Raw genomic sequence first — 21,493 nt, 5'->3', positions numbered from 1 at the left:
CACAGAGCAGGGAGCCTGCAGGGAGCCCTGAGCTGGGATCGGGGAGCTGGGATGTGAGGTCAGCTCTGTATCTCTGCGCCCAGGTCACTATTTATGGAGCCTCCATTTTTCCACTCGTGAAATGGCACTTTGCAAGGCTCAAATTAACCTGGAATGAGAAGATGCTTCAGCGTTTGTGTGGACCACACATCACTGCTGGTACCTAGAACCGTAGACGCACTCTGGTCTTCAAGGACCAATTTCTTCCTGTTCTTAGACAAAGCCTTTCCAGGCTTGGACCGATGAGTTGGGGGAGCTGACCATCTGCAAAGCGGCTCAAGGAACAGAACTCCCAGACCGGAGCTGTGTTCTCTTTGACTTCTCTGCGCAGTGACACACTCTGGCGCCGGCTGAAACCAGCTGGCTGACACATGCATCTTGTCACCCACTTTCCAGTTGAAGCAGAGAGTGGTAAGCAGAGAGTGAAGCAGACGCGTTGAGTGTTCACACACCTGTGCAGAGTGGTTCCTGCTGACTCACTCTCAGGTCTCTCCAGATCATCCCCTCTTATCATACAGGGAAACCGAGGCTTCCAGTGGTTAACTGACTTATCCAACATCTGGTAGTAAGTGATCAGCTGGGCTTCCGGCAGGGTTCTTTTGAAATTTGGATGGATGAGTGAATACAAAATGTTTGTATAAGTGGTAAGATGGATGGATGGATGGATAAGTGAGTGGATGGGTGGATAGAAGGATAGGTGAATGGATGGCTGGATGGTGGATGGATGGTCCGGTGCATTATGGATGGATGGGTATATGGATGGATAGGTGAGTCAGTAGACGGTTGGATGGATGATGGATGGGTGGGTGGGTGGAGAGATGGGCAGCTGGATGGATTTCTCCTGAGGATCAAGTTTGCAGGTTGGACGCAGTCTCCTTGCTGATTGTTGTTGGTTACGCACAATGGGGTCCTGGGGCTCCCGGCAGCAGTTCCACTGTGTGTGTGGCGGGGGGGGAGGGGGTTCCCTGAGAAGTTGGGCTCCTCATGTGGTTCCGAAGCTCTGGGCATAGCAGCTGCTTCTGCAGCTAACCAGCAGCTGGGAGTCAGGTCTGGCAGCCCCAGCTGTGCTGCTTACCCTCTGCCCTGCCCCAGCCATCATCAGCATGGTCCATCCTTATCTTTTCTCTGGACTTTGACCTGCCCCCTCCCCTGGGGGAGAAGCCCACCTGCCTTACCCTGCTGCCCTCAGAGTCATCTCCCCTTCTGGTGCTTGGGGACCAACTCATGGGCCCACCTGCCCTTCCGCTCATCGCCCCTGGTGTCTGCTGCAGCCACACATCCCGTCCAGGAGTGTCCGTGCGGCCCATTTGTGACCTCCTTGGTAGGACAACCTGCAGTCTCTTATTGGGGTTTAACGCATCAGGCACTTCCGAGCACCCACTACTGCACCCCCAACCAGGGATGGGGGCGTGGAGATGGTGGAGATATAGCCCTGTGTTGCATGGCTCCCGGTCCAGCCTGGGAGATGGTCAGATGCAGAAGTGATAACTGCCATCAAAGCTTCAGTGACAGAGCCGGTGGGGGGCAGGGAGGGGGAGCTTTGTCTGTTTTCCCTCAGTGATCCTCCTAGCAGCCCCGTGTGGTGGGCCCCACCCGGCCATCGCTCAGTGCAGATACGGCAGGTGCATCGGGGGAGATCCAAGCACTGCTTCTGGAGGTCTGGGGAGAGGAGGCCTTCTGAGCCTGGTGTGGGGTGCCCCCCTGGACCGCACGCCCTCTGCTGACCCCAAGCCTCTTCTGAACCCTTGAGTTCAGGTGGAGTGGCCCCAAGGGACACTTCCCTGTTGCCGAGGGACTGAGCCCCCTTGGTTACCAGGACTCACTGTCCCCTGGCCTGGGAGCCGGAGAGGAGACCCCTGCTGACGCTCAGCCCCTTGCGGCAAAGGCGCTGTCTCCCCCCTGCCCCCCGTGTCTCCCCCCTGCCCGCCCCCCCCACCGAGCTCCGAGTAAGGCTGGGTTGAGGCGCATTGAATGGATGGATCTCCTTCCTGATGCAGAAGGCTGGCGGGACGTCCTCGCAGGCGGGAACTCTGAGGGCCGCTCTACTTTCCCCGGTTCTTTTCCACCACAGGCAGGTGGCCCAGATTGTCCTTCCTCTCTGGGAGTCAGCTGCCTTGCCAACTGTCACCTCTGGACCAGAGGCGGTCACACAACCTGGCTCTTGCAGGCGTCGCAGCTCTGGGCTCCTGGGATGTTTGGGGATCAGTGATATCCATCAAGAGGGAGCATCCGGCGCTCAGGGTGGGTTTTCCCATCTGTGCACGCCGATCTGTAGCTGGCTGGGCGGGGAGAAGGAAGTGGGGAGGGACAGTAAGGCCGCCGGGCAGGGCTGCCTGGTGGTGCCAGAGTTTACAGGGGCACCTGTTTCTCAGGATGCTGTGACCTCCGTCTGTGGCTTCAACTTGGTCAGGGAAGGCTGGGGTCGAGGAGGCAAGAGAGGGGGCATCCCTGGGGACAGGAGACCATGAGGACTGTGGCTTGTCAACTCCCTGTGTCTCTGAGCCCAGGCGAGCACCTGGGAAAGGTCACATGCCTGTCCTCTGCTCCGTGTGGTTTAGGGAGAGCTCTGGGCTTTGGGGTCGGGCAGGCAGATCTGACGGCCGATCCTTCTCCTCACCTGACTCGCATAAATTAGGGTGTAAACTGAGCATGTCCCGTGTGTAGACGTGGGTTCCTGTGGCCAGATCATCACCGTGAGCGAAAAAGTAAAAAGCATGACAAAATACAGCCCAGTCACGCTTACATGAATTCTTACCAGCATAAAGCAAACCATACGGTATTTATCAGGGGTGCCAACGTGGGTAAAGCACAGCACAAAAGGAACATGGGGGTTCGCGTTAAATCCCGAAAGTGAATGGTCACATCATATTCTAGAATTTTCCCTGCAAGCCTGTTTCACACCTAAAGGCGAGAACTTCTTCCGCGCAGGAAGCTCAAGCTCCCTGTGTGGGCTCCCAGGCCACGGCATCTGTAGTTTGAAAGGAGAACCATAGCTGGGGACCCCACCCTTCACGGTCATGAATTGGTGACATGAGTGGCCCCCCCTCCCGAGACTCAGAGGTGGCTCCCTGACTCGGGAACCTTCCCCAAGTATTATTAATATTCCTCTTCCCCGTGGCGGGGTGTCCTCTTGGGAGACACTGGCCGGCCGTGAATGCTTTTCTTGTCTTTCTGGCCGGGAGGTTCTGGACCGTCACCCCTAAATCCCTGCCCAGGTTCATCCACGTGCCTGGGTTTTTTCTAAAGACCCCACCATGGGAGGAGAGCTCAGTATGACTCCTCCAGATTATGATTGATAAGAACGTGCCCTCTTCTCTCCAGAAGGAGTCACCCGGGTCACCCATCAACCATCACAATGACATGGGAATGTTGTCACGGAAAACCACTTTGCACGTTTCTCTGGGAACGCGTGCCTCTCTCTCTCTATCTGTCTCTCTCTGTCTCCCTCTGTCTCTCTCTGTGTCTCTCTGTCTCTCTTATATCCCACCGTTGGGCCCCGGTAAGTTAGATGGCCACACTCACTGTCAGGCAGGGAAGTTGGCCTAGAAACGCACGCTCTTTGTGATACAGTCACATAAAACAGGAAAGAATTAAAGTCCCGCTTGTGAAATGTCACCAGGGCAGCTGGGCGTGGGCTGCCTGCACCGCGATAATGAAGGCTTTCGCCAGTAGGTTCCGGGTGTTTCCTCGCATGGTGTGGCTGGCGCTCACAGTGAGACTGATAAAATGGCAGAGACCCAGGGCCTGCCTTGATTGCTGCCTCCACTGGAGTTTTTTTTAAATTGAGACATGCACATGAAATTTACCATCTTACCCATTTTTACGTGTGCAGTTCAGTGGCATTAAGTACATTCATGTTGTCGTGCGACCATTCCCACCATCCATCCCCATCTTCCTAAACTGACACTCTGTCCCCATTAAAGGCAAACTACCCCTCCCCTCCCCCTCCCCCTCCCCCAGCCCCTGGCCCCCAGCATCCTGCTTATGAATTTCAGTACCCCAGGTACCTGCCCTAAGTGGAATCACTCGTTATCTGTCCTTCTGTGACTGTCTTTCTTTATTTAGCATCACGTCCTCAAATTTCATCCACGTTGTCACCTGTGCCAGAATCTCCTCCCTTTTTAAGGCTGAATAATACTCCATTGTGTGGATGGACCACATTTTGGGTATCCGTTCATCCATCAGTGGAGACTTGGGTCGTTTCCATCTTTTGAGAATAATGCTGCTATGCACGTGGGTGTGCAAATATCTGTTTGACACCATGCTTTCACTTCTTTGGGGTACCTACCCAGAAGTAGAACTGCCAGAATTAACCTGAGTCTTTTAAGCACTAATGCTGCCCCCCGGGCCTTTTCACGTCTCCAGGCCCGTCTAGAATCTGGAGCTCCGATGTGACTGCTCGGGGCTCAGCGTTTGTTATGAACAGATGGGCCAAGGGTCTGGAGTGTGCCCTGCTCTGTCTCAGGCCGTGACCCTCCCTCTCTGTCTCTGCCCCCCTCTCACCTGCAGTCCGGCTTTCCTGCCAGGCGCCAACAAGGATGTGCTCTCGGCCTTCGAGTACCCGGGGCCCAAGCGGAAGCTGTACAGCGCGGTCCCCGGGAGGCTGTTCGTTGTCGTCAAGCCATACCAGCCCCAGGTCGACGGCGAGATCCCCCTTCACCGTGGCGACAGGGTCAAAGGTCAGTGTCCATTCTGCTTCCAGGGCGGGGTCAGGCTGGGGCCCCTCAGCCTCAGTTTATCCCCGTTGGGGTGTCGGCGTCCGGGGCATTGCTTCCGCGGGGCCCCCTGTGGAAAATACGGAGCCCTGGGAGGGCAGAACGGGGATTAGAGTGACGCTCATGGCCGCGGCGACTCTGATGTCCATTAGGAAGGGTAGCACGTGAATATCTGGGACGGGAGTCCACTGCAGAAAAAGCAGTGGAGGGGCAGGCGAGGGCGTCGACGGGCAGCTCTTTTCCATCTGGAAAACCTCCCAGGGCCTCAGGAGGAGGTGGGAGGTGGTGCTGGGATGGGGCCGAGCACAGGTCGGACTCAGACGCGTCTCGGGGCTCAGGGAGGGGCATCCAGGTGGATGGTTCAGCCTGGGGGCCTGCGACATTCCAAGGAAGGAGCTCCACCGGGTTAGAGGGAAGGAGGCCCAAAGCAGAATCCTGGGAGATGTGGGTGAAAAGCCTTGAGGGCTGCCATGCATGCCAGGAGTTAGACCAGGGGCAGTGCCAGCGATGGGAGCCAGCGATGGTTTCTGAGCAGGAAGATGAGGTGTGTGAGGCCCCTAGGGAAGATGGGTTTAGCGCAGGCACGTGCAGGAGGTTGGCAGTGGCTGTAGAGGAGCCCTGTGGTGCTGGAGGCCACACGAGGAGGGTAGAGAAGTGACAGGTGCGGGCTGCAGGCCACATGGGGGCAGCTGAGCTCACCAGGTGAAGCAGGAAAGGGCACACCATGCCTGGCCCTGTCGCTGCAGGGCAGCTTTTGGAAGATGCATGGCAGGGGCAAGAAAGTATGCCCCTTAGGGGTCAGTCGGTCAGGTTCAAGTTCATCTGGCCCTGAGCTGGTAAGGACCTGCTTCTTCCTCCGTACCGTGCAGTAATCTGGCCAACATCACCTGGGTTTTCCAAGTTTCCGAGGACGGCTGGAGACCCATTCTCTCTTTCAACTCCTTCTGGAAGTCCAGCTGCATGTAAACTTGACCGTCTGGTGGCACCAGCATGTCCCAGGGGCTCTGTTTATTTTATTCCCATCATTTTTTTTTTAACCTGAGGTCCTTTCTTTTGGTCTATTTTCAGGTTCACTTGCTCTTTCCTTTGAAATGTCCCCTTCACTGTTAAGTCCATCTTGTGAATTTTTTAATTTCAGAAATGACACGTTTAAATTCTAGGGTTTCCACATGTATTTCTTTATAGTTCCTATTTGCCAAGACTTCCTATTGCTCTGTTGAGATTTTCCCTCTTTGGATGCGCATGCTGTTTTACAACATCGTGGGTGGGTGTCATCGTCCCTCTAAAATCCCCGTCTGTAGTCCCACCATGAGGGTCATTTTGGGGTCAGGCTCACGTGGTTTTCTCTTCTCTGGAGGATGGACCCCATCCTCTTGGGTCTTTGCGTGTCCGGTCATCTTCTGTTGCGTTCTGGACATCAGGGTGTTAAGTTGTGAAGATTATGGCTTCAGTTCATGCTTTCTTTCTTTTTGGAGGGTTGCCTGGGTGACAGCTCAGGCCCTGACTTGAGCGGAGCTGCTCTGCATCTTTTCAGAGAGGTGGGGGCCCTGAGTTGGCCACCCCTCCCTGGCTGTTTCCCTTGTGAGGACACCCCGACTCTCTTCAGGGTGCCTGGTTTCCTGGCTCCATCCTTCTGGTTCTTTAGGCCACTCAGAACACAGGTTTTTCCTCATGTGCCCCTCCCCTGCCAGCCCTGCCGTGGGGACCATACTTAGTCCAGGCTACAAGCCGTGGAGAAGGGGTTTCCCTATCCAGCTCTGCTCCCCTCTCCCCCCGGGTAAGCATGCATCCCACCAGGCCCGTCTACTTCTGTCCACGTTCTGTACCTTTTTGCATCATATTCAGGGTGTGTAGCTGCCTTCTTGGATGGGGTTCAGTGGGGTCTTTGAGCATCATACCCATGAGTCCCTGATTGTCCCTATGTAGTTTAACACAGTATTTTTGTTAACTTTTAAATTATAAACATTCAAATTATAAATGTAAGCACTCACATGACCTGCAATTTGGAATTTTAATACCAAATACCAAAGAGCACCGGGTCTCGCTGCCCAGCCCAGCTCTGAAATCTGCTGAGCCCACACCCCTGGGCTTTTGTCCCCCGTGTGTCCATCCATCCACCTTGCTGTCACCTCCAGGCCCGTGTGGGGCTTCAGGCTGGGCTGGGAAGGGCCTGGGGAGCCTTCCCGGTGACCCAGTGACCAGTCACTTCATATCTGGGGACCACATGTCCTTGTCCACACATCAGAGATGATAAGAGAGGAGATACAGGTGGAGACTTGTTAGCAGCTGCTGTTTACCAGGCACCCTGCTTGGGGACGTCACACGTTTTTCCTTGTAAACCTCATAGCAACTGTGGGCCGAAGGTGTTAGATCCCATTGTGTGAGTCAGCACGGGCCGCTGTAACAAGGCTCCCCAGACTGGTCAGTTTAAACCTCGGGATTCACTGTCTCCAGTCCTGGAGGCTGGAATCTGAGATCCAGGCGTGGGCAAGGCTGGTTCCTCCTGAGGCCTCTCTCCTTGGCGTATAGATGGCCGTCTTCTCCCTGTGTCCTCACGGGGTCGTCCCTCTGTGTGTGTCTGTGTGCTTTTCTCCTCTTCTTATAAGGACACCAGTCCTGTGGGATTAGGACTCACTCTAGTGACCTCATTTTACCTTAATCACCTCTTTAAAGACCCCCATCTCCAAACACAGCCACATTCTGAGGTTCTGGGGGTTAGGACTGCCACATAGGGGTTTGGCGGGGGGACACCATCCAGCGCACACAGGGGCTCAGTTCAGGTCGTGGCGAGGAGGAACTCCATGGCTGCCTCAGTGTCCTGACTGTGCTATGAGCCTGGGCAGCCTGTCCTTACATGGTCTCTGGGCTGCTGAAGAACTGGGCGCTGCCCGGATGGAATTTGGACCCCATTTTGACTTTTAAAGACCCCATCTGCAAGCACAGTCACAATCTCAGCTGCTGGGGCTCAGGACTCCAACAGAGGAATATCGGGGACAGGATCCAGCCCATAAAAGACCCCTGTCTGAGTTACATGGTAACTTGGGGCAAGGCTCCCACAGCTGCCTACCTGGGGATGGGGGTTCCGGTCTAGTTTGTCTGGACTTCGAGCCCAGCCCCCTTTGTCTCTCTGAGTCGCTCACCCCTGCAGTCGGCTTGGTGCCGGCGTCACTTGGCTGTGCCCAAGTGTGTGGCCTTGACATTGCCTGGAGAGACGAGAGGCAGATGCACGGTCCCCACCACGAGTTTCTACGTGGACCCTTGGCGGTCAGCCAGGCCGCTCCAGTAGCTGGACAGCGCCTGGGCGGGTCCCTGTCCCCCGCTTGCCATCCAGGGCAGCGCTCCGAGACGACTCTCTCACATCTGGGTTCCGCTGGGCCGCCGTGGTGTACATCCCGGTCAGCTGGGCTGCACTGAGTGTAAGGGGCCAGCATTGATTTTTGGAGAAAATGGGTCAAGCGATTACGATCGTACTGGTCCTCAAGGAGGTTGCCTGTCTGTTCCCTTTAGGCCATTTCTTCAAATTATTAGGCAAAGACTTCTAAAGCTGACGTACTCTGTGCTGTTGACCTTCAAAACTCATGGGTCCAGGTGTCCTTTATAAATCTGGCCTTTGAGATTGAGATGAGGGATGGAAGGAGGCATTTCTGTGGCCAGGATCTCTTCTCTGCAGTTCTGGTGCCTGGGGGTCCTGAGTAATTTACAAAAGGTTAAGATGTGCAGAGATTATACTAACCTCCCACTGCACAGATACACTCTGAGGGAGCCAGGGCTTTGGGGTGGAGGTGTGCCCCCAGCCCAGCATCACAGGCCTAAGAGACAGAGACCCTCCCCTACCTCACCCCTGCGAGCCTGACCCTTACAACCAAAATATTTGTCCAAGCAGTGCCTGGGCAGCACTTGGGACCTCGTGTCTTTGGGTTTGCATTGCTCACCCACGCTCGGCATCGGTCCAGTTTGAAAATGAATACGCTTCATACCCCGCAGTGGGCGTCCGTGAGGCCCTCTGTGCACCCAGCACTGAGCCGAGGAAGGGGGAAACCCAGCGCCCTCAGCCCTGCAGGCGGGGCAGCTGTGTCTGTCCCACGACCCTTGACTTGGCGTTTTCACTGTGCAGTGGCCCCCTGCTGCTTGTGGCACCGACATAATCCTCAGGTTCTTCATTAATAAGCCAGCCAGAAGCCCGGGACTGCCCATGGGGCATCGACCAGCCTGCCCTTGCACTTCAAGTCCGGGTAGTATCTTGTAGCTGCCAGGCAGGCTGCTTCCCTGTCTCCTGCTGTGAATTCTCCTTTCTCAAACTAATTTCAAAGATCCTGTGGGCCTGGACTCTTGGCCTCTCCTCCCCCAGCTCCAGAGGGGCCGACACGACCTCATGGTTGCTTCTCTTCATCAGGGTGGCCTGTCCCCCGACTCTGACACCTGAAATAACTGATGGTGGGGACTCGGAGGTCCCACTCTCCCGTCTCAGCTGGGACCCGACAGACGGGACACAGTGGCCACATGCCGAGCGCTGTGAGATACGAGGACGCCAGGACGCCCGGCGCTTGCATCCTCTCCCCCAGGCCTAACGGGCAGAGGGGACCTGGGGGCTCAGAGGCTCTGCAGTGCCCCCTCCGAGGGACACTTTGCCGGGCGGCTGAAGGAGGCTCTGTCAGCCAGCAAATGGACCAGAGCCGCCGGCCCCTCCCCCCTGCATCCGCACCCCACACCCTCCAAGCCCCGCCCACTAACCCCTCCCCCTTCCCCTGTCTCTAGTTCTGAGCATCGGTGAAGCGGGCTTCTGGGAAGGCAGCGCCCGCGGCCACATCGGATGGTTCCCAGCTGAGTGTGTGGAGGAGGTCCAGTGCAAGCCCAAGGACAGCCCGGCAGGTAAGGCGGACCCCACCCTCGTCTGTCCACCTCTGTCCGGCCTGGGGTCGGCGTCGTTGCTGACATAGAGCGCGTGGCGGGTACGGGCAGGTGTGCGGTTACCGAGCAAGGCTGAGTTTCGGACCGAGGGCTTCTCTGATCCTCCGAGCGGTGGACGCCATCCCACTGGGCTTTGTCCAAACCAGAAATCGGTTGCAGGGCAGCCTGGAAGCTTTGAGTTAAAATGTTGGTCTGTGCATGTGCCAGGAAACTTGGAGCGTGCGTTCTAGCCGTCGGAAAAGGGCTTTGGGGGGAGAGTAAGTGCTTGACACTGCTTTATCGATCTCTCACGCCGACATCATAAACGGGCAGCTTCGCGTTTCCCCGCCGGCCCCTGCCGTGCCCTGCCTGAGGACTCGAGGTTTGCTGTCTCAGTGAAAACTGCTCGAAACAGGCCTGAGGCATATCACTGCAGCACCTCGCCGAACTCCCAGACACAGCCCCTGCTGACGCTCGGCCTGAAAGCGATTGCCACAAGATTGGATTGATTGAAATGGTAGGAGGAAACCACTTACATAAAACGGTATTGAGAAACCAGTAGGAGAGGTGGAGACACACAAAGCACTAGGTTCTTCTAAGAGCCTGGTCTATGCATGCCCTGCTGGCTTCTGGTAGAATCCCAGACTCATGGTGCATCTGTCAGAAGTGGCCACGTTCGCTTTGTGGCCGATGGCTTTGCTGCATCCTTGGGCAGTCTCATCATGGTGCCAGTTGGGCTGTGTTCCTTTCCGGAACCTCTAGGGAACAGTTCATTCCTTTGCCTTTTCCAGGTTCTGGAGGTCACAGCATCCCTTGGCTGGGGGCCCCTCCTCTGTCCTCAAAGCCTGCAGTCGTGGGCCAGGTCTCAGGCCGCATCTCTCTGACCCTCCCTTTTGCCTCCTCTTCCTCCAGTTTTTAGGTCTCATGTGGTCAGATTGGCCCCACCTGGAGGACCCAGTTCAGGCTAAACTGATTAGAAAGCTTAATTCCCTCTTGCCTTGTAAGGTCATGTACTCACAGGCACGGGGGATTCGAACATGGGCATCTTTTGGGGGGGGACCATCCTCTGTCTACTAAGGATGGTAAATATGAACACCGTAACTCTACTTATGATGTGGATTATTGGCCAGAGGAGGGAGGCACTGCTGTGACCTGGGGTGGAGTGGGGTGGAGGGAGAGAACAGTGCAAAGGAGATGGGATTTGAGCTGGATTTTAGGGTGGGGGAGAGTCCAGAGTGGTTCCTGTTGGGTTCTGTTTGCCTTGGGCTTTCTGAGATCGTGACTTAACATCGTCTTTTATAAAGGTATGGTTTACGTGTGGTAAAAAATGCACAGGTTATAGAAGAGTTCAGTGCATTTTGACAAACGTCTACTCCTGTGTCTCCAACTGCAATTAAGAGGTGAAACCTGTCCGTCACCCCAGAAAGGTCTCTCAGGCCACTTTCCAGTCACCCACCTCCCAACAGGAGGCAACCATGGTTCTGATTTTGTTACCGAACCAAAGCTGGGTTCATTCACCCGACGTGCAGCCCAGCCAATCTACTAATACCAGGTTGTGGTGAAGGAAGAGGGCAGTGTTTATTGCACGTGTCTGATGTGAGGCCGGCAAGGAGAATGGGCAGCTTATGTTCAAAAGCCCCAAACGCCCTGAAGGCTCTCAGGGAAGGGTTTTGAAAGATCGCCTGAGGGAGAGAGTCATGGGGTATGTGGTCGGCTGGTACACAATTCGCTGATTGATTGGTGGTGAGGTAACAGGGTGATGTTTCAGGAATCTCAGTCATCAACCTTCTGGTTCCATTCAGTCTGGGGTCTACGTGCTGGTGGTCAGCATGCAATTAACGTCCTCCACCTGGTGGGCATTTTAGTATCTGCAAAACAACTCAGGGACTCAGGATATAATCTACAGCCCCTGAGGAGGAACTAAAGGTCCTTGACTTTGTTTTACGGCTAAACTATTATTATTTTGTCTTGCTTGACTGTTTCCCTTTGGTGTTGTACTTCTCTGATTACATTTGCTCTTTGGAACTCGGGGAGGGCCTGGGAAGCTAAAGCTTTTCTACAAATGAGAGGCAAGCTACACGAGGGGTGGGGGGGGGGTTCTGTCTCCAGGAAGTCCCCACAGGGTCCTGCTCGGTTTCAGTTTGTCACCAGAGCTCAGTTCAGCCTGCTGTTGAATTTCAGAGCCGGAACCTACAGCACATACCCCTGAGCCCGGTGTCTTTCACGCAGCTGAATGCTATTGCCGGGCTGTAAATCAGTGCTCTGTAAATTTCTGTTGCCGAAGAAGAGTGTTCCGCGGTATGTTTATACCCCAGTATGTTTATTCATGCTCCTGGTGATGGATGTTTGGATTGCTTCTCAGTCAGGGCTCGTCACTTAAGCTGCTGTGAACGTTATCGTGCGACTCTTTCTCCAGACGTGTTTTCCTTTCTCTTGGAGAAACACCGAGGGGCGGAACTACTGGGTCACAAGGTAGGAGGGTGTTTAATTTTATAAGAAACTGCCAAACAGTTGTCCAAACTGCTATATGCCTTCTCGTACTCCCATCCCCCAGTGTGTGCGCGTTTCAGTGGCTCCACTTCTCAGCGACATTTGGTTAACACCAGTCTGTTTAATTTCAGCCATTCTTAATGGGTGTGGAGAATATCTTACTGCAGGTATAATTTGCACTTTTCTGATGACTACTGTTATTAAACACCTTTTCGTGTGCTTTCTTACCTTATGTATAGCTTCTCTTGAGAAGTATCGGTTCGAGTCTTTTGTCCATTTTTAATTGGGCTGTTTATCTTTCCATCATTGGCTTGTAGGAGTCCTTTACAGAGTCTACTTATCAGTACTTGGTTAGATATATGTTGCACATATTTTTCCCAGCCTGTGACTTAGCCTTTTCATTTCTGTGTCTTTTAACAAGGTTTTTAAAATTTTTAAATGAAGTCCAATTTCTCCATTCTTTGCTTTCACAATTAGCACTTTTTATAGCGCCTGTTTTTTTAATGTTGAAAACTGTGTTGAATATACATAGAATCCAAAAGATGGCAGAAAATATTTTTTAAATGTTTCCATGCAGCAAGCTCCTTCCATACAGAGTTGGCTGGTTTGAGCCCTTAGAAGCTTTCTCTTTTGTGTAGGACCACTTTTATAGATTGTAAAGTGAACATTTAGCTGGCAGATCTCACTCATGTGCAGAAAATATTTTTTAAATGTTTCCATGCAGCAAGCTCCTTCCATATAGAGTTGGCTGGTTTGAGCCCTTAGAAGCTTTCTCTTTTGTGTAGGACCACTTTTATAGATTGTAAAGTGAACATTTAGCTGGCAGATCTCACTCACGTGCACTAAATGACAGGTGAATGGTTCCAGGAAGGACCAGCAGGATGGAGAAACCTGCTCGGGGCACTTTATACCTGTGAGTGGGACCAGCTGATTTCTCGCCGCCTGATGACAAAGATCAGAGGCCAAGGGTAGCCAAGAGCAGACTGAAACGTTGGCCCCTGATCGTTGGCTGATTCGTTGATAATAAGCTCCACTCGGTTCCATGAAGAGCGTGGTGGTTATTTATTCAACAAGTGATGCACTTGCTCATTTAACCTTGGTTCTGATTTCTTAGGACCATGTGTGTTTCCAACAGGCATTCCTCCGTGGAAAGCCTCATCCGGCCTGTGGAATAAGCAGGGCAGGAAGTAAGCCCGGGATTTACACACAAGCACCCACATCTCAGCACCAGGCTGGGCCGTGAGCCGTTCTTTGAAACTTCTAATGCTCTGTGCTCCGTCCTAGCCCCACATCCGGGCAGCCTCCCCACGGAGTGCCCGGCTTGGGCTCCTGGAGTCCCACCACCACTGATTAATCCTGGTGCGCGTCCGCCCGGAGCAATGGGGACTCAGGGCTGGCCCAGGCTCCTTCTCAGTTCCGCTGCCTCCCAGCTGGCACAGGTGACTCAACGGCTCTGCATAGTCTTCCCTTCACCTGGGAAGGACGTGAAGGTGATGTGTGCACAGGGTCAGGCGGAAGCAGCATAGTTGCAGGATATTTTGTTTCTGTGCAGGAGAGACGGAGGTGAGTCCGATTTATAAAATCTCACCTCTTTGCGTGCATCAGCCCAGAGAATTGACAGCGAGGTGCCACGGGTGACGGCGTTACTGTGTGTGCGTGGAGGGTGGCAATTTGGAGGAGACGGACAGTTAATTATGTACACGCCCCTCCCCACACACCCATCGCACGTTTATCATGGGTATCTACAGAGTTGGTGCCCCGATAACAGTGGTGCAGTACCAGCCACCTGGATGCTCTCTGAGGGCATGTGGTACCCTGGACAGCAGGAGTGGGTCCTTATCATGCTTGCTTGTCCCACCTCCACCCAGCCCTGTGGGTCTTGGTCTAACAGCCCCTGCCCCCTGCATTCCAGAGGCGGCCAAGGTGACCCCAGAGAGGACTGGCCAGCTCTGAGTTCCATGAGGCCACCCTCCTCCGCCAGAGCTGCGGGGAGGGGCGCAAAGCTGATAGGAAACAGCAATTCCACGTAGTCGCCCGTGGCATTGGTGAGATGCTCAGGTCTTCACACCAGTTCTGTGTCTACTTGAAAGTTGTCCCGGCCCACCCCACTGCCCCACTATTGCAAACACCTGCGCAGTCTCGCTCACCTTAGGAGGGAGCTGGGGCCATGGTACAGACCTCTGCTCCGGGTCCTTCTCCACAGCGCGGTGGGATGCCCAGCCCATCGGGGGCCCCTCTGCTGACAGCGAGATCCCTGCTCTTTGAGCCCCACCCAGAATCCAAACGGTCCCTGAAGCTCAGACGGGTGTTTGAGTGTTTGTTTCCTCGCTCCCAGCGAACGGGAATCCAGCTCATCTTTGGTTTCAGTTGCCGTGACCTGATGGGAACGATGCCCAAGGCCACGGCTGGCCTTCATCTTCAGCACAGAGCGCCCCGTGTGACCCAGACCCAAGTGATCCCACCCCAGGAAGGTGTTGAGTGAAGCCCAGGGTCTCCTGCAACCCCCAAGCCAGGGGGGCTGCTCTGGGCCGCCTTCTGGAGCCTCCCCCGCTGGACACCCCAAGGCCCACCAGAGACCTACCTTTACCCCACCGCAGGGTTCACCCCAAAACTCTCAGTTGCCGTCTTCAGGCCGCCTCAAGTTTGGGGGCGGGATGGTGAGCGGACATGGGGCCCAGCAGCCCCGGCCCAGGTCCTCCCAGGAGTCTGTCCTGGCACGGAAGCCCCCTCTGGCGGCAGCGTGCCCTGAGGTCCTCCCTTCCAGCCCATCAGGCCTGCAGCCTGGGTCCAGCCCGGGGGCTCAAGGGCTACGCCAGGGTCTGGGCTGGGCTGGGCAGAGGTATCCTGCATGCCTGAAGGCTTTATTCTCTGGCCGGCTCACCTCTCAGGCTGGCCCCTGGGAACCCTGGGCTAGATCCAGGTCCAGCAGAGAGAAAGAGGGATTGGGAGAGAGGGAAATTGGGTCTCCCCTGCCTCCTCTGCAGGTGTCCCAGGACTGGCCCTGATTAGGTTGACTTGGGTCACGTGTAGAACCATTCTCTGCGGCTGGGGCATGGGTGTGCTCGTGTGACCTGCCGGGCCTGGGCAGGGCTGCGGGAGGAGGGCAATGCCAAGGCCAGTCTGGTGCTTGACCAGCAAAGGAGGGGCGCTGGGCTTCTGCGGGCCACGACTGCAGCCTCCCCTTCAGCTGGGAGGCCAGAGCGTCTGGGCTCTTTGACCAGGGGCGGAGGCCACTGCCGTGACCCGCCTTCACCCTGGGAGACAAGGCAGGGGTGGGAGCTGTCACCGCACCTCTGGGCAGCTCTGGTTGGAGCCACGGGGCAGCGGCCAGCGCGGTCCCCGCTATGAAACAGGCGTCCCATTAGTCAGGTGCGTGTGAACCGTCTGCAACATGTCACAGTGGGCACGATCGGTTCCAAAATGGAATGTTTTTGTTATCTTTAGAACATTTAAAAATACAGGCAAATGCCTCTATTAGCACAACTGTAATTTAAAATACTAATAAGAGACAAAAGAGCAGGCTTCCGAAGGAGTTACACGCTGTTCCCTAACGGAACATAAAATCAATATGGGGACTCATTGTCCTGGCTGCTAATGATTGTGTTTTTGTTAAACAACTGTGGCAGAAGCATACAGCCTCCCCCCTTCTTTCTTTTACGCCATTTTATTAAAATACACTTGGAGCCTCACCGCCTTGGTGTGTGTGCCGTTGTCTCCAAGCAGCTGCTCTGTGTTTTAAACACCAGTTTGCACACTCGGGCTCGCCCCCAAAATAGATATCTGCCAGGTCTGTCTGCTTCCGTTGGGAGGATTCAGTCCTTCACGTCACTCTGGGACCCAGGCCCTCTCCCCTCCCCGCAGCAGCGATGGCCTGCCCCTGGTTACCATGGCAACCTGCTGATGCTGGTACCAGCCCTGCCCTCCTTCCCCACGGCCCCTCCTGATGCTACAGGATGTGGTGTCTGCAGCTCTGTCCCTAGTCGCCTGGCACAGTGGTGGTCACTACGGGCCAGTGTTCTGGGGGGAGGGGGGGCGGGTGTCACCGAGATTCTCACGGGGGTGGGGGACACTCTTAACTCCCACCGTGGGCCACCTGTGTGGATTGCAGTGGGCAGGAAAGGGCTGCCATGACAAAATACCACAGACCGGGGGCTTAAGCAACAGATATTTATCTCCCAGAGTTCTGGAGGCTGGAATCTGAGATCCAGGTGTTGGCAGGGCTGGTTCCTCCTGAGGCCTCTCTCCTCGGTGTGTAGACAGCCATCTTCTCCCCGTGTCCTAACGTGGCCTTTATGTGTGCTGGCACATTCCCGGTGTCTCTCCCTCTTCTTGTAAGGACACCAGTTCTATTGGATGAGGGTCCACACTTATGACCTCATTTAACTCTAATCACCTCCCTAAAGACCGTATTTCCAAATACAGTCATAGTGGGGGTTAGGGCATCAACACACGAATCTGGGGATACAGTTCAGTCTGTGATGGTGGTGAAGAGTGGTAGCCATGTGCCGTGCTCTGCTCCACGTGGGACTTTGCAGACGCCTCCCCCCCCACTTCCTGTCACACAATCCCATCCCCAGTGGGGCTGTTCTTCTGTCTGAGTCGAGGGCAGTGACCGTGCTCTCTGTCCCGAGACTGTTCCCTGCCCAGGCTGCACGCTGACCCACCAGCATTTGGAAGCCACTCAGGGTCAGCCCCAGGGCTGTCCTCTGCTCTGGGGCAGATTTCATCAGTACACTTGGTGCAAGCCAAGGGGATGGAAGGAGAGGGCCTGTAAGTTAGTTTGTAAATACGGTTTGTAAGGTCAGTTGACCAAGGTGTATTGTCCTCTGTGAGGGCAAAGAACCAGGAGGATACAGCTGGTTCACACTGGTGTTCCCCATACTGGACGTGGGGCCTGAAATGGAGCAGGTGCTGAGAAAGTACTTCTGGGATGGATGAGTGGATGGGTGAATGGATAGATGGGTGAAGGTTTGGGTGGATGGACGGATGGACAGATGGACGGATGGATGGATTGATGGAGAGATGGAGGGATGGGTGGTTGGATGAATGGGAGGTTGGGTGGATGGATGGATGGGTGGATGGTTGAATGGGTGGATGGATGGACGGACAGATGGATGGATGGATGGATTGATGGGAGAGATGGAGGGATGAGTGGATGGATGAATGGGTGGATGGATGGACAGACAGATGGGTGGATGGATGGACAGATGGACGGACGGATAGGTAGATGGGTGGACCTTGCATGAGGGTGGTGTAAATACCCATTCTCCCTCTCATACACAGCTCACCCCAATTCCAGTCGTGGAGCCTCTCCCACTTTAAACCTCCCCAGCTCTACTGGATGAGATCTCTTTAAAACCATTGAGTTTGCGGACAGCAGGGAAGGCAGTGGGCTACTATGATACCTAAGAAAAGACCAGCGTCGTTGACATCCCAGGCCAGGGTGTCTTCGGGTCTGGCTGCTGGAGATTGTTCAGGGAGCAGTCCCGTCAACTGACCCAGAGGCACAGTGGCCTCCGTCTCTGCCTGTCCTCCCCTGCTGCAAATACAGGGAACTGGACCCCCACCCCACCCCGCAGAGCTGGCGGAGTGGCGCTGGGGTCACGGCATCCTGCTTGAGCAGTCGACTGCCCCATCCCCCTTGTCCCTGTCATGAGTGACTTGGCCTCTTGGGGGCCCCAGAAGACGGGTGTTGTCATGCCCTGCAAGAGGTGGGATGAATGAGCTGCTCCCAGTATGTGCAGGTGGCCACTGACCTGCCATCTGTCATTCTATTGAGGACAGACCCACGGCCTCTCCCTGGGCACCCAGTTTAGGGATGGTTAGTCAGGCCAGGAGCCCCCTTCTAGCTGGGACACAGACAGGACCCAAGGGCTACCCCCCAGAGTGAGCCGTGGCTCATTTTGGAGAACGAAAGCATCATATGGTGCTCTGTTATTGAGTTAAGATGTTGTTTTTGCCTCCTCTGAAATAGACGATAGGAAACAGATCCGGGGATAATGAATAAACATTGGCTTATGGGGGCTGCATGCTGGGAAAGATGAACTCTCACGTTGGCAGATTAAATGTAAGACATGCATATGTAAAGGAGATGTGTAAGGGCCAGCCTCCTGCTTCAACAAATCATACAGCCAAGGAAGGCATCTGGGAGGACGCTCTGAATGTCCCCTGTCCCCAGCCGGGCAGGGTCTGTGGGCTTGGGGACGCCAGGAGGAGGAGGAGCCCGGGTTCCTAGAGGACCTGGCACCGGGGAGCCAAGGAGACAGGGCAGGAAGTGGCAGCTTGGGCACCATCCACAGACGTAAATCGAGAGTTAGCAGTCATATTCAGCAAATGCAGCTTCCAGAAGCTTCCAAGTGGTTAAACAAGGGAATTCCCTGGCGGTCCAGTGGTTAAGACTCCGCACTTCCACTTCAGGGGGCATGGGTTCGATCCCTGGTCGGGGAACGAGGATCCCACATGCCACGTGGCGCAGCAAAAAAAAAAAAAAGTGGTTAATCAAATCAGGTGTAAGATCAGTGCTGGACGTTCAAACCTTTTCTGCCTCATTTTACTTCCCTCTACGATCTGAAGGACTTCAGACATGGCAGCCACCTTTCTATCTCCTTAAACTGAGATGAACTTCTCAAACCATGAGACTTACCCTTTTAAAGTGTAGAATTCAGTGGTTTTTAGTCTAGTCTCAAGGTTGTGCAAACATCACCACTATCTAATTCCAGAACATTTTCATCACCCCAGAAAGAAACCTGTCCCATTAGCAATCACTCCCCATCCCCCACTTCCCCCAGCCCCTAGCAGTCACTCATCTACTTCCTGTCTCCACGGATTTGCCCATCCTGGACGTTTCCTATAAATGGAAGGCTACTATATGCAGGCTTTGGTGACTGACTTGCTTTAGTGTAATGTTTTCAAGGTTCATCCATATTGCAGCAGGTGTCAGAATTTCATTTCTTTTTCAGGCTGGATAATATTTCCTTGTAAATGTAGACCACGTTTTGTTGATCCATTCATCAGTTGATGGACATTTGGGTTTCTGCTTTTTGGCTTTTGAATTAGTACTGCTGTGAACATTCGTGTAAAAGTTTCGGTTTGAACACTTGTTTTCAGTTCTTTTTGGGCACACCTAGGAGTGGAATTGCTGGGTCACATGGTAACTCTGTTTCACCTTTTGAGGAACTGCCAGACTGTTTTCCATTTTCCATTCCCTCCAGCGGTGTATGAGAGTTCTGATTTCTCCCTGTCCTTGCCAACACCTATTTCTGGTTTTTTTGGTTATAACCATGCTAGTGGGTGTGAGGTGGTATCTCACTGTGGTTTCGATCTGCACTTCCCTGATGACCAGTGATGTTGAGCATCTTTTTATGTGCTTATCGGCCGTTTGCGCATAATCTTTGGAGAGGCATTCACTTTTTAAATTAACATGTTATCATACTCGTCGTGTCTGGTCCTGCAATGAATTTGGAAAACACAGAAAGGTATAAAGAAGAAAACAAAAATCACTCATAATCCTACCCCACATTGATAATCCCCACCCTAAATTTTGGTCCTTCTTTGAGTAAAAATGCATATTAAACAAAGTTGAATGCATCCTTTTAAATTATGGATCCTACTTTTTCTCTTTCCCAAGTGACAAAGGACATGGTGTCATGGATTGAAAACAGTCTTCTGAAACACCATTTCTGGAAGCCGTCGTGGTTGAGCCATCGATGGACAATGTCCATCACTGATGTCATTGATGTGACACTGACATGACACTGGCTATCCAGCTACCCGCTTTGCTATTGCAAGTAGCACTTCAGCGAGCAGCCTCACAATTTTTTTTTTTTTTTTTGGCTGCATTGGGTCTTTGTTGCTGCGCGCGGGCTTTCTCTACTTGCGCTGAGCGGGGGCTACTCTTCATTGCAGTGTGCGGGCTTGTTGCAGCGGCTTCTCTTGTTGCAGAGCACGGGCTCTAGGCTCACGGGCTTCAATAGTTGCAGCACTTGGGCTCAGTAGTTGTGGCTCGCAGGCTCAGTAGTTGTGGCGCACGGGCTTAGTCGCTCCGCGGCACGTGGGATCTTCCCGGACCAGGGCTCGAACCCATGTCCCCTGCATTGGCAGGCGGATTCTTAACCACTGCACCACCAGGGAAGTCCCACAGTGTAAAAGCTCTGTGTCCATGTCCTCAGGATGCGTCGCCTTTAATCAACTTGCCCTGGTACATTGCCCAGCGTGAAGCCACCTCTTCTCTGTCTTCAGCCCTAGAACTGCACTGACGTCCGGGACAGACATCTGACTGTATCCCGTCTATCTCCTTCAGGGAGTCCCCAAGGGTCCTCTCGGGTTGCAGCTCTCTGCGGCTCCCTAAAGATAGGACCTGCCCACAGCCCTCGGGGCAGGGGACTTGGGGACATAGAATACACCTTTTCTCAAATCAGCAGGGACTGGCTTCATGGGCAGGCGAGACCCGCCGCTGCACAGGCCCTCGCCTCTTTAACGCTCCCAAGTCGCCATCCTAGAATTCTTCATCGTTTTTGCACACCCTCCCCACCCCACCCCCATTTTCATTTTGCACTGGGTCCCTCAACTTTCCTAGCGGCTCTGCTGACTTGGATATGCCACCACCTGCCTCCACCTGGTGCCCGAGGGCACGCGTTTTGTGCTCATACTCAGAGATCGTCACCCTCCAGAGGGCTGCCATCTTTAAAGAAAGGCACCTTGTTTTGAAAACACCCAGGGTTTCCTAATTCCTGATGGCACGGACTGCGGCGCATTGGGAGTTTTTTCCTGCAGCTCAGCTGAGGTTGGGATTTGGCCACAGGGACTACGTATTATTGATGCACCCTCCAACCTCCCCCCGCCCAAGGACAGGGCTCTAAACTCGGCTCAGCAGTGGCCGTGCTGACTGCAGTGGGCCAGGCTGACCTGCACCATGAACCACCTGCTAGGATGGGCGCGGAGTGGTAGCCAGGCTGCAAGAGCCTGTTGCGACTGGGCACAGGCTCCAGTGCCCCCCCTGCAGCGGGAGCCCCGGCTCCAGGTTGTCTCCATTAGAGATCTGTGTGGAGAAATCATTGCCGAATGCAGCCAGGTCCCCCAGGAACGTGGTCCAACTCGGCACAGCTGTTGACCGTGGCGAATGTGCCCCAGCGGCCCCTGCTTATTTAGCCGAGATGCAAATGTGCCCTTCACCCGAATCCAGAAGGTTCTCAGTTTGCCCTCCATGTGTGCAGAGGAGCCGCCCCTGGGCTTCTCCGTGGAGCGCCCCCGGGCTGAGCACCTTTGTCAGGTGCCCAGGGAGCCAGCTGCCCTTGCATCTTTAGCACCAGCCAGTGGGGAGTGTGGCCCCAGAGCACGCCCCAGCCTCCGTGTCTCTGATCAGT

General features: G+C 54.4%; 1 protein-coding gene across 2 annotated transcripts in view; it reads left to right on the top strand.

Moving 5' to 3' along the window:
* Positions 1-21,493, top strand: part of SHANK2 (SH3 and multiple ankyrin repeat domains 2) — a 457,530-nt gene that overhangs the window by 188,830 nt on the left and 247,207 nt on the right. For both annotated transcript variants that reach the window (XM_068555086.1, XM_068555087.1), the window contains 2 exons: positions 4,549-4,718; positions 9,510-9,623. In XM_068555086.1, the coding sequence (XP_068411187.1) occupies positions 4,549-4,718; positions 9,510-9,623 (284 nt within the window). The remainder of the gene's footprint in view (positions 1-4,548; positions 4,719-9,509; positions 9,624-21,493) is intronic.

The sequence above is a fragment of the Eschrichtius robustus genome, chromosome 11 (genome assembly GCF_028021215.1).
Source record: "Eschrichtius robustus isolate mEscRob2 chromosome 11, mEscRob2.pri, whole genome shotgun sequence".
NCBI lineage: Eukaryota > Metazoa > Chordata > Mammalia > Artiodactyla > Eschrichtiidae > Eschrichtius > Eschrichtius robustus.
The sequence above is the reverse complement of the archived record's forward strand: the minus strand, read 5'-3'. Positions and strand labels throughout refer to the sequence as shown.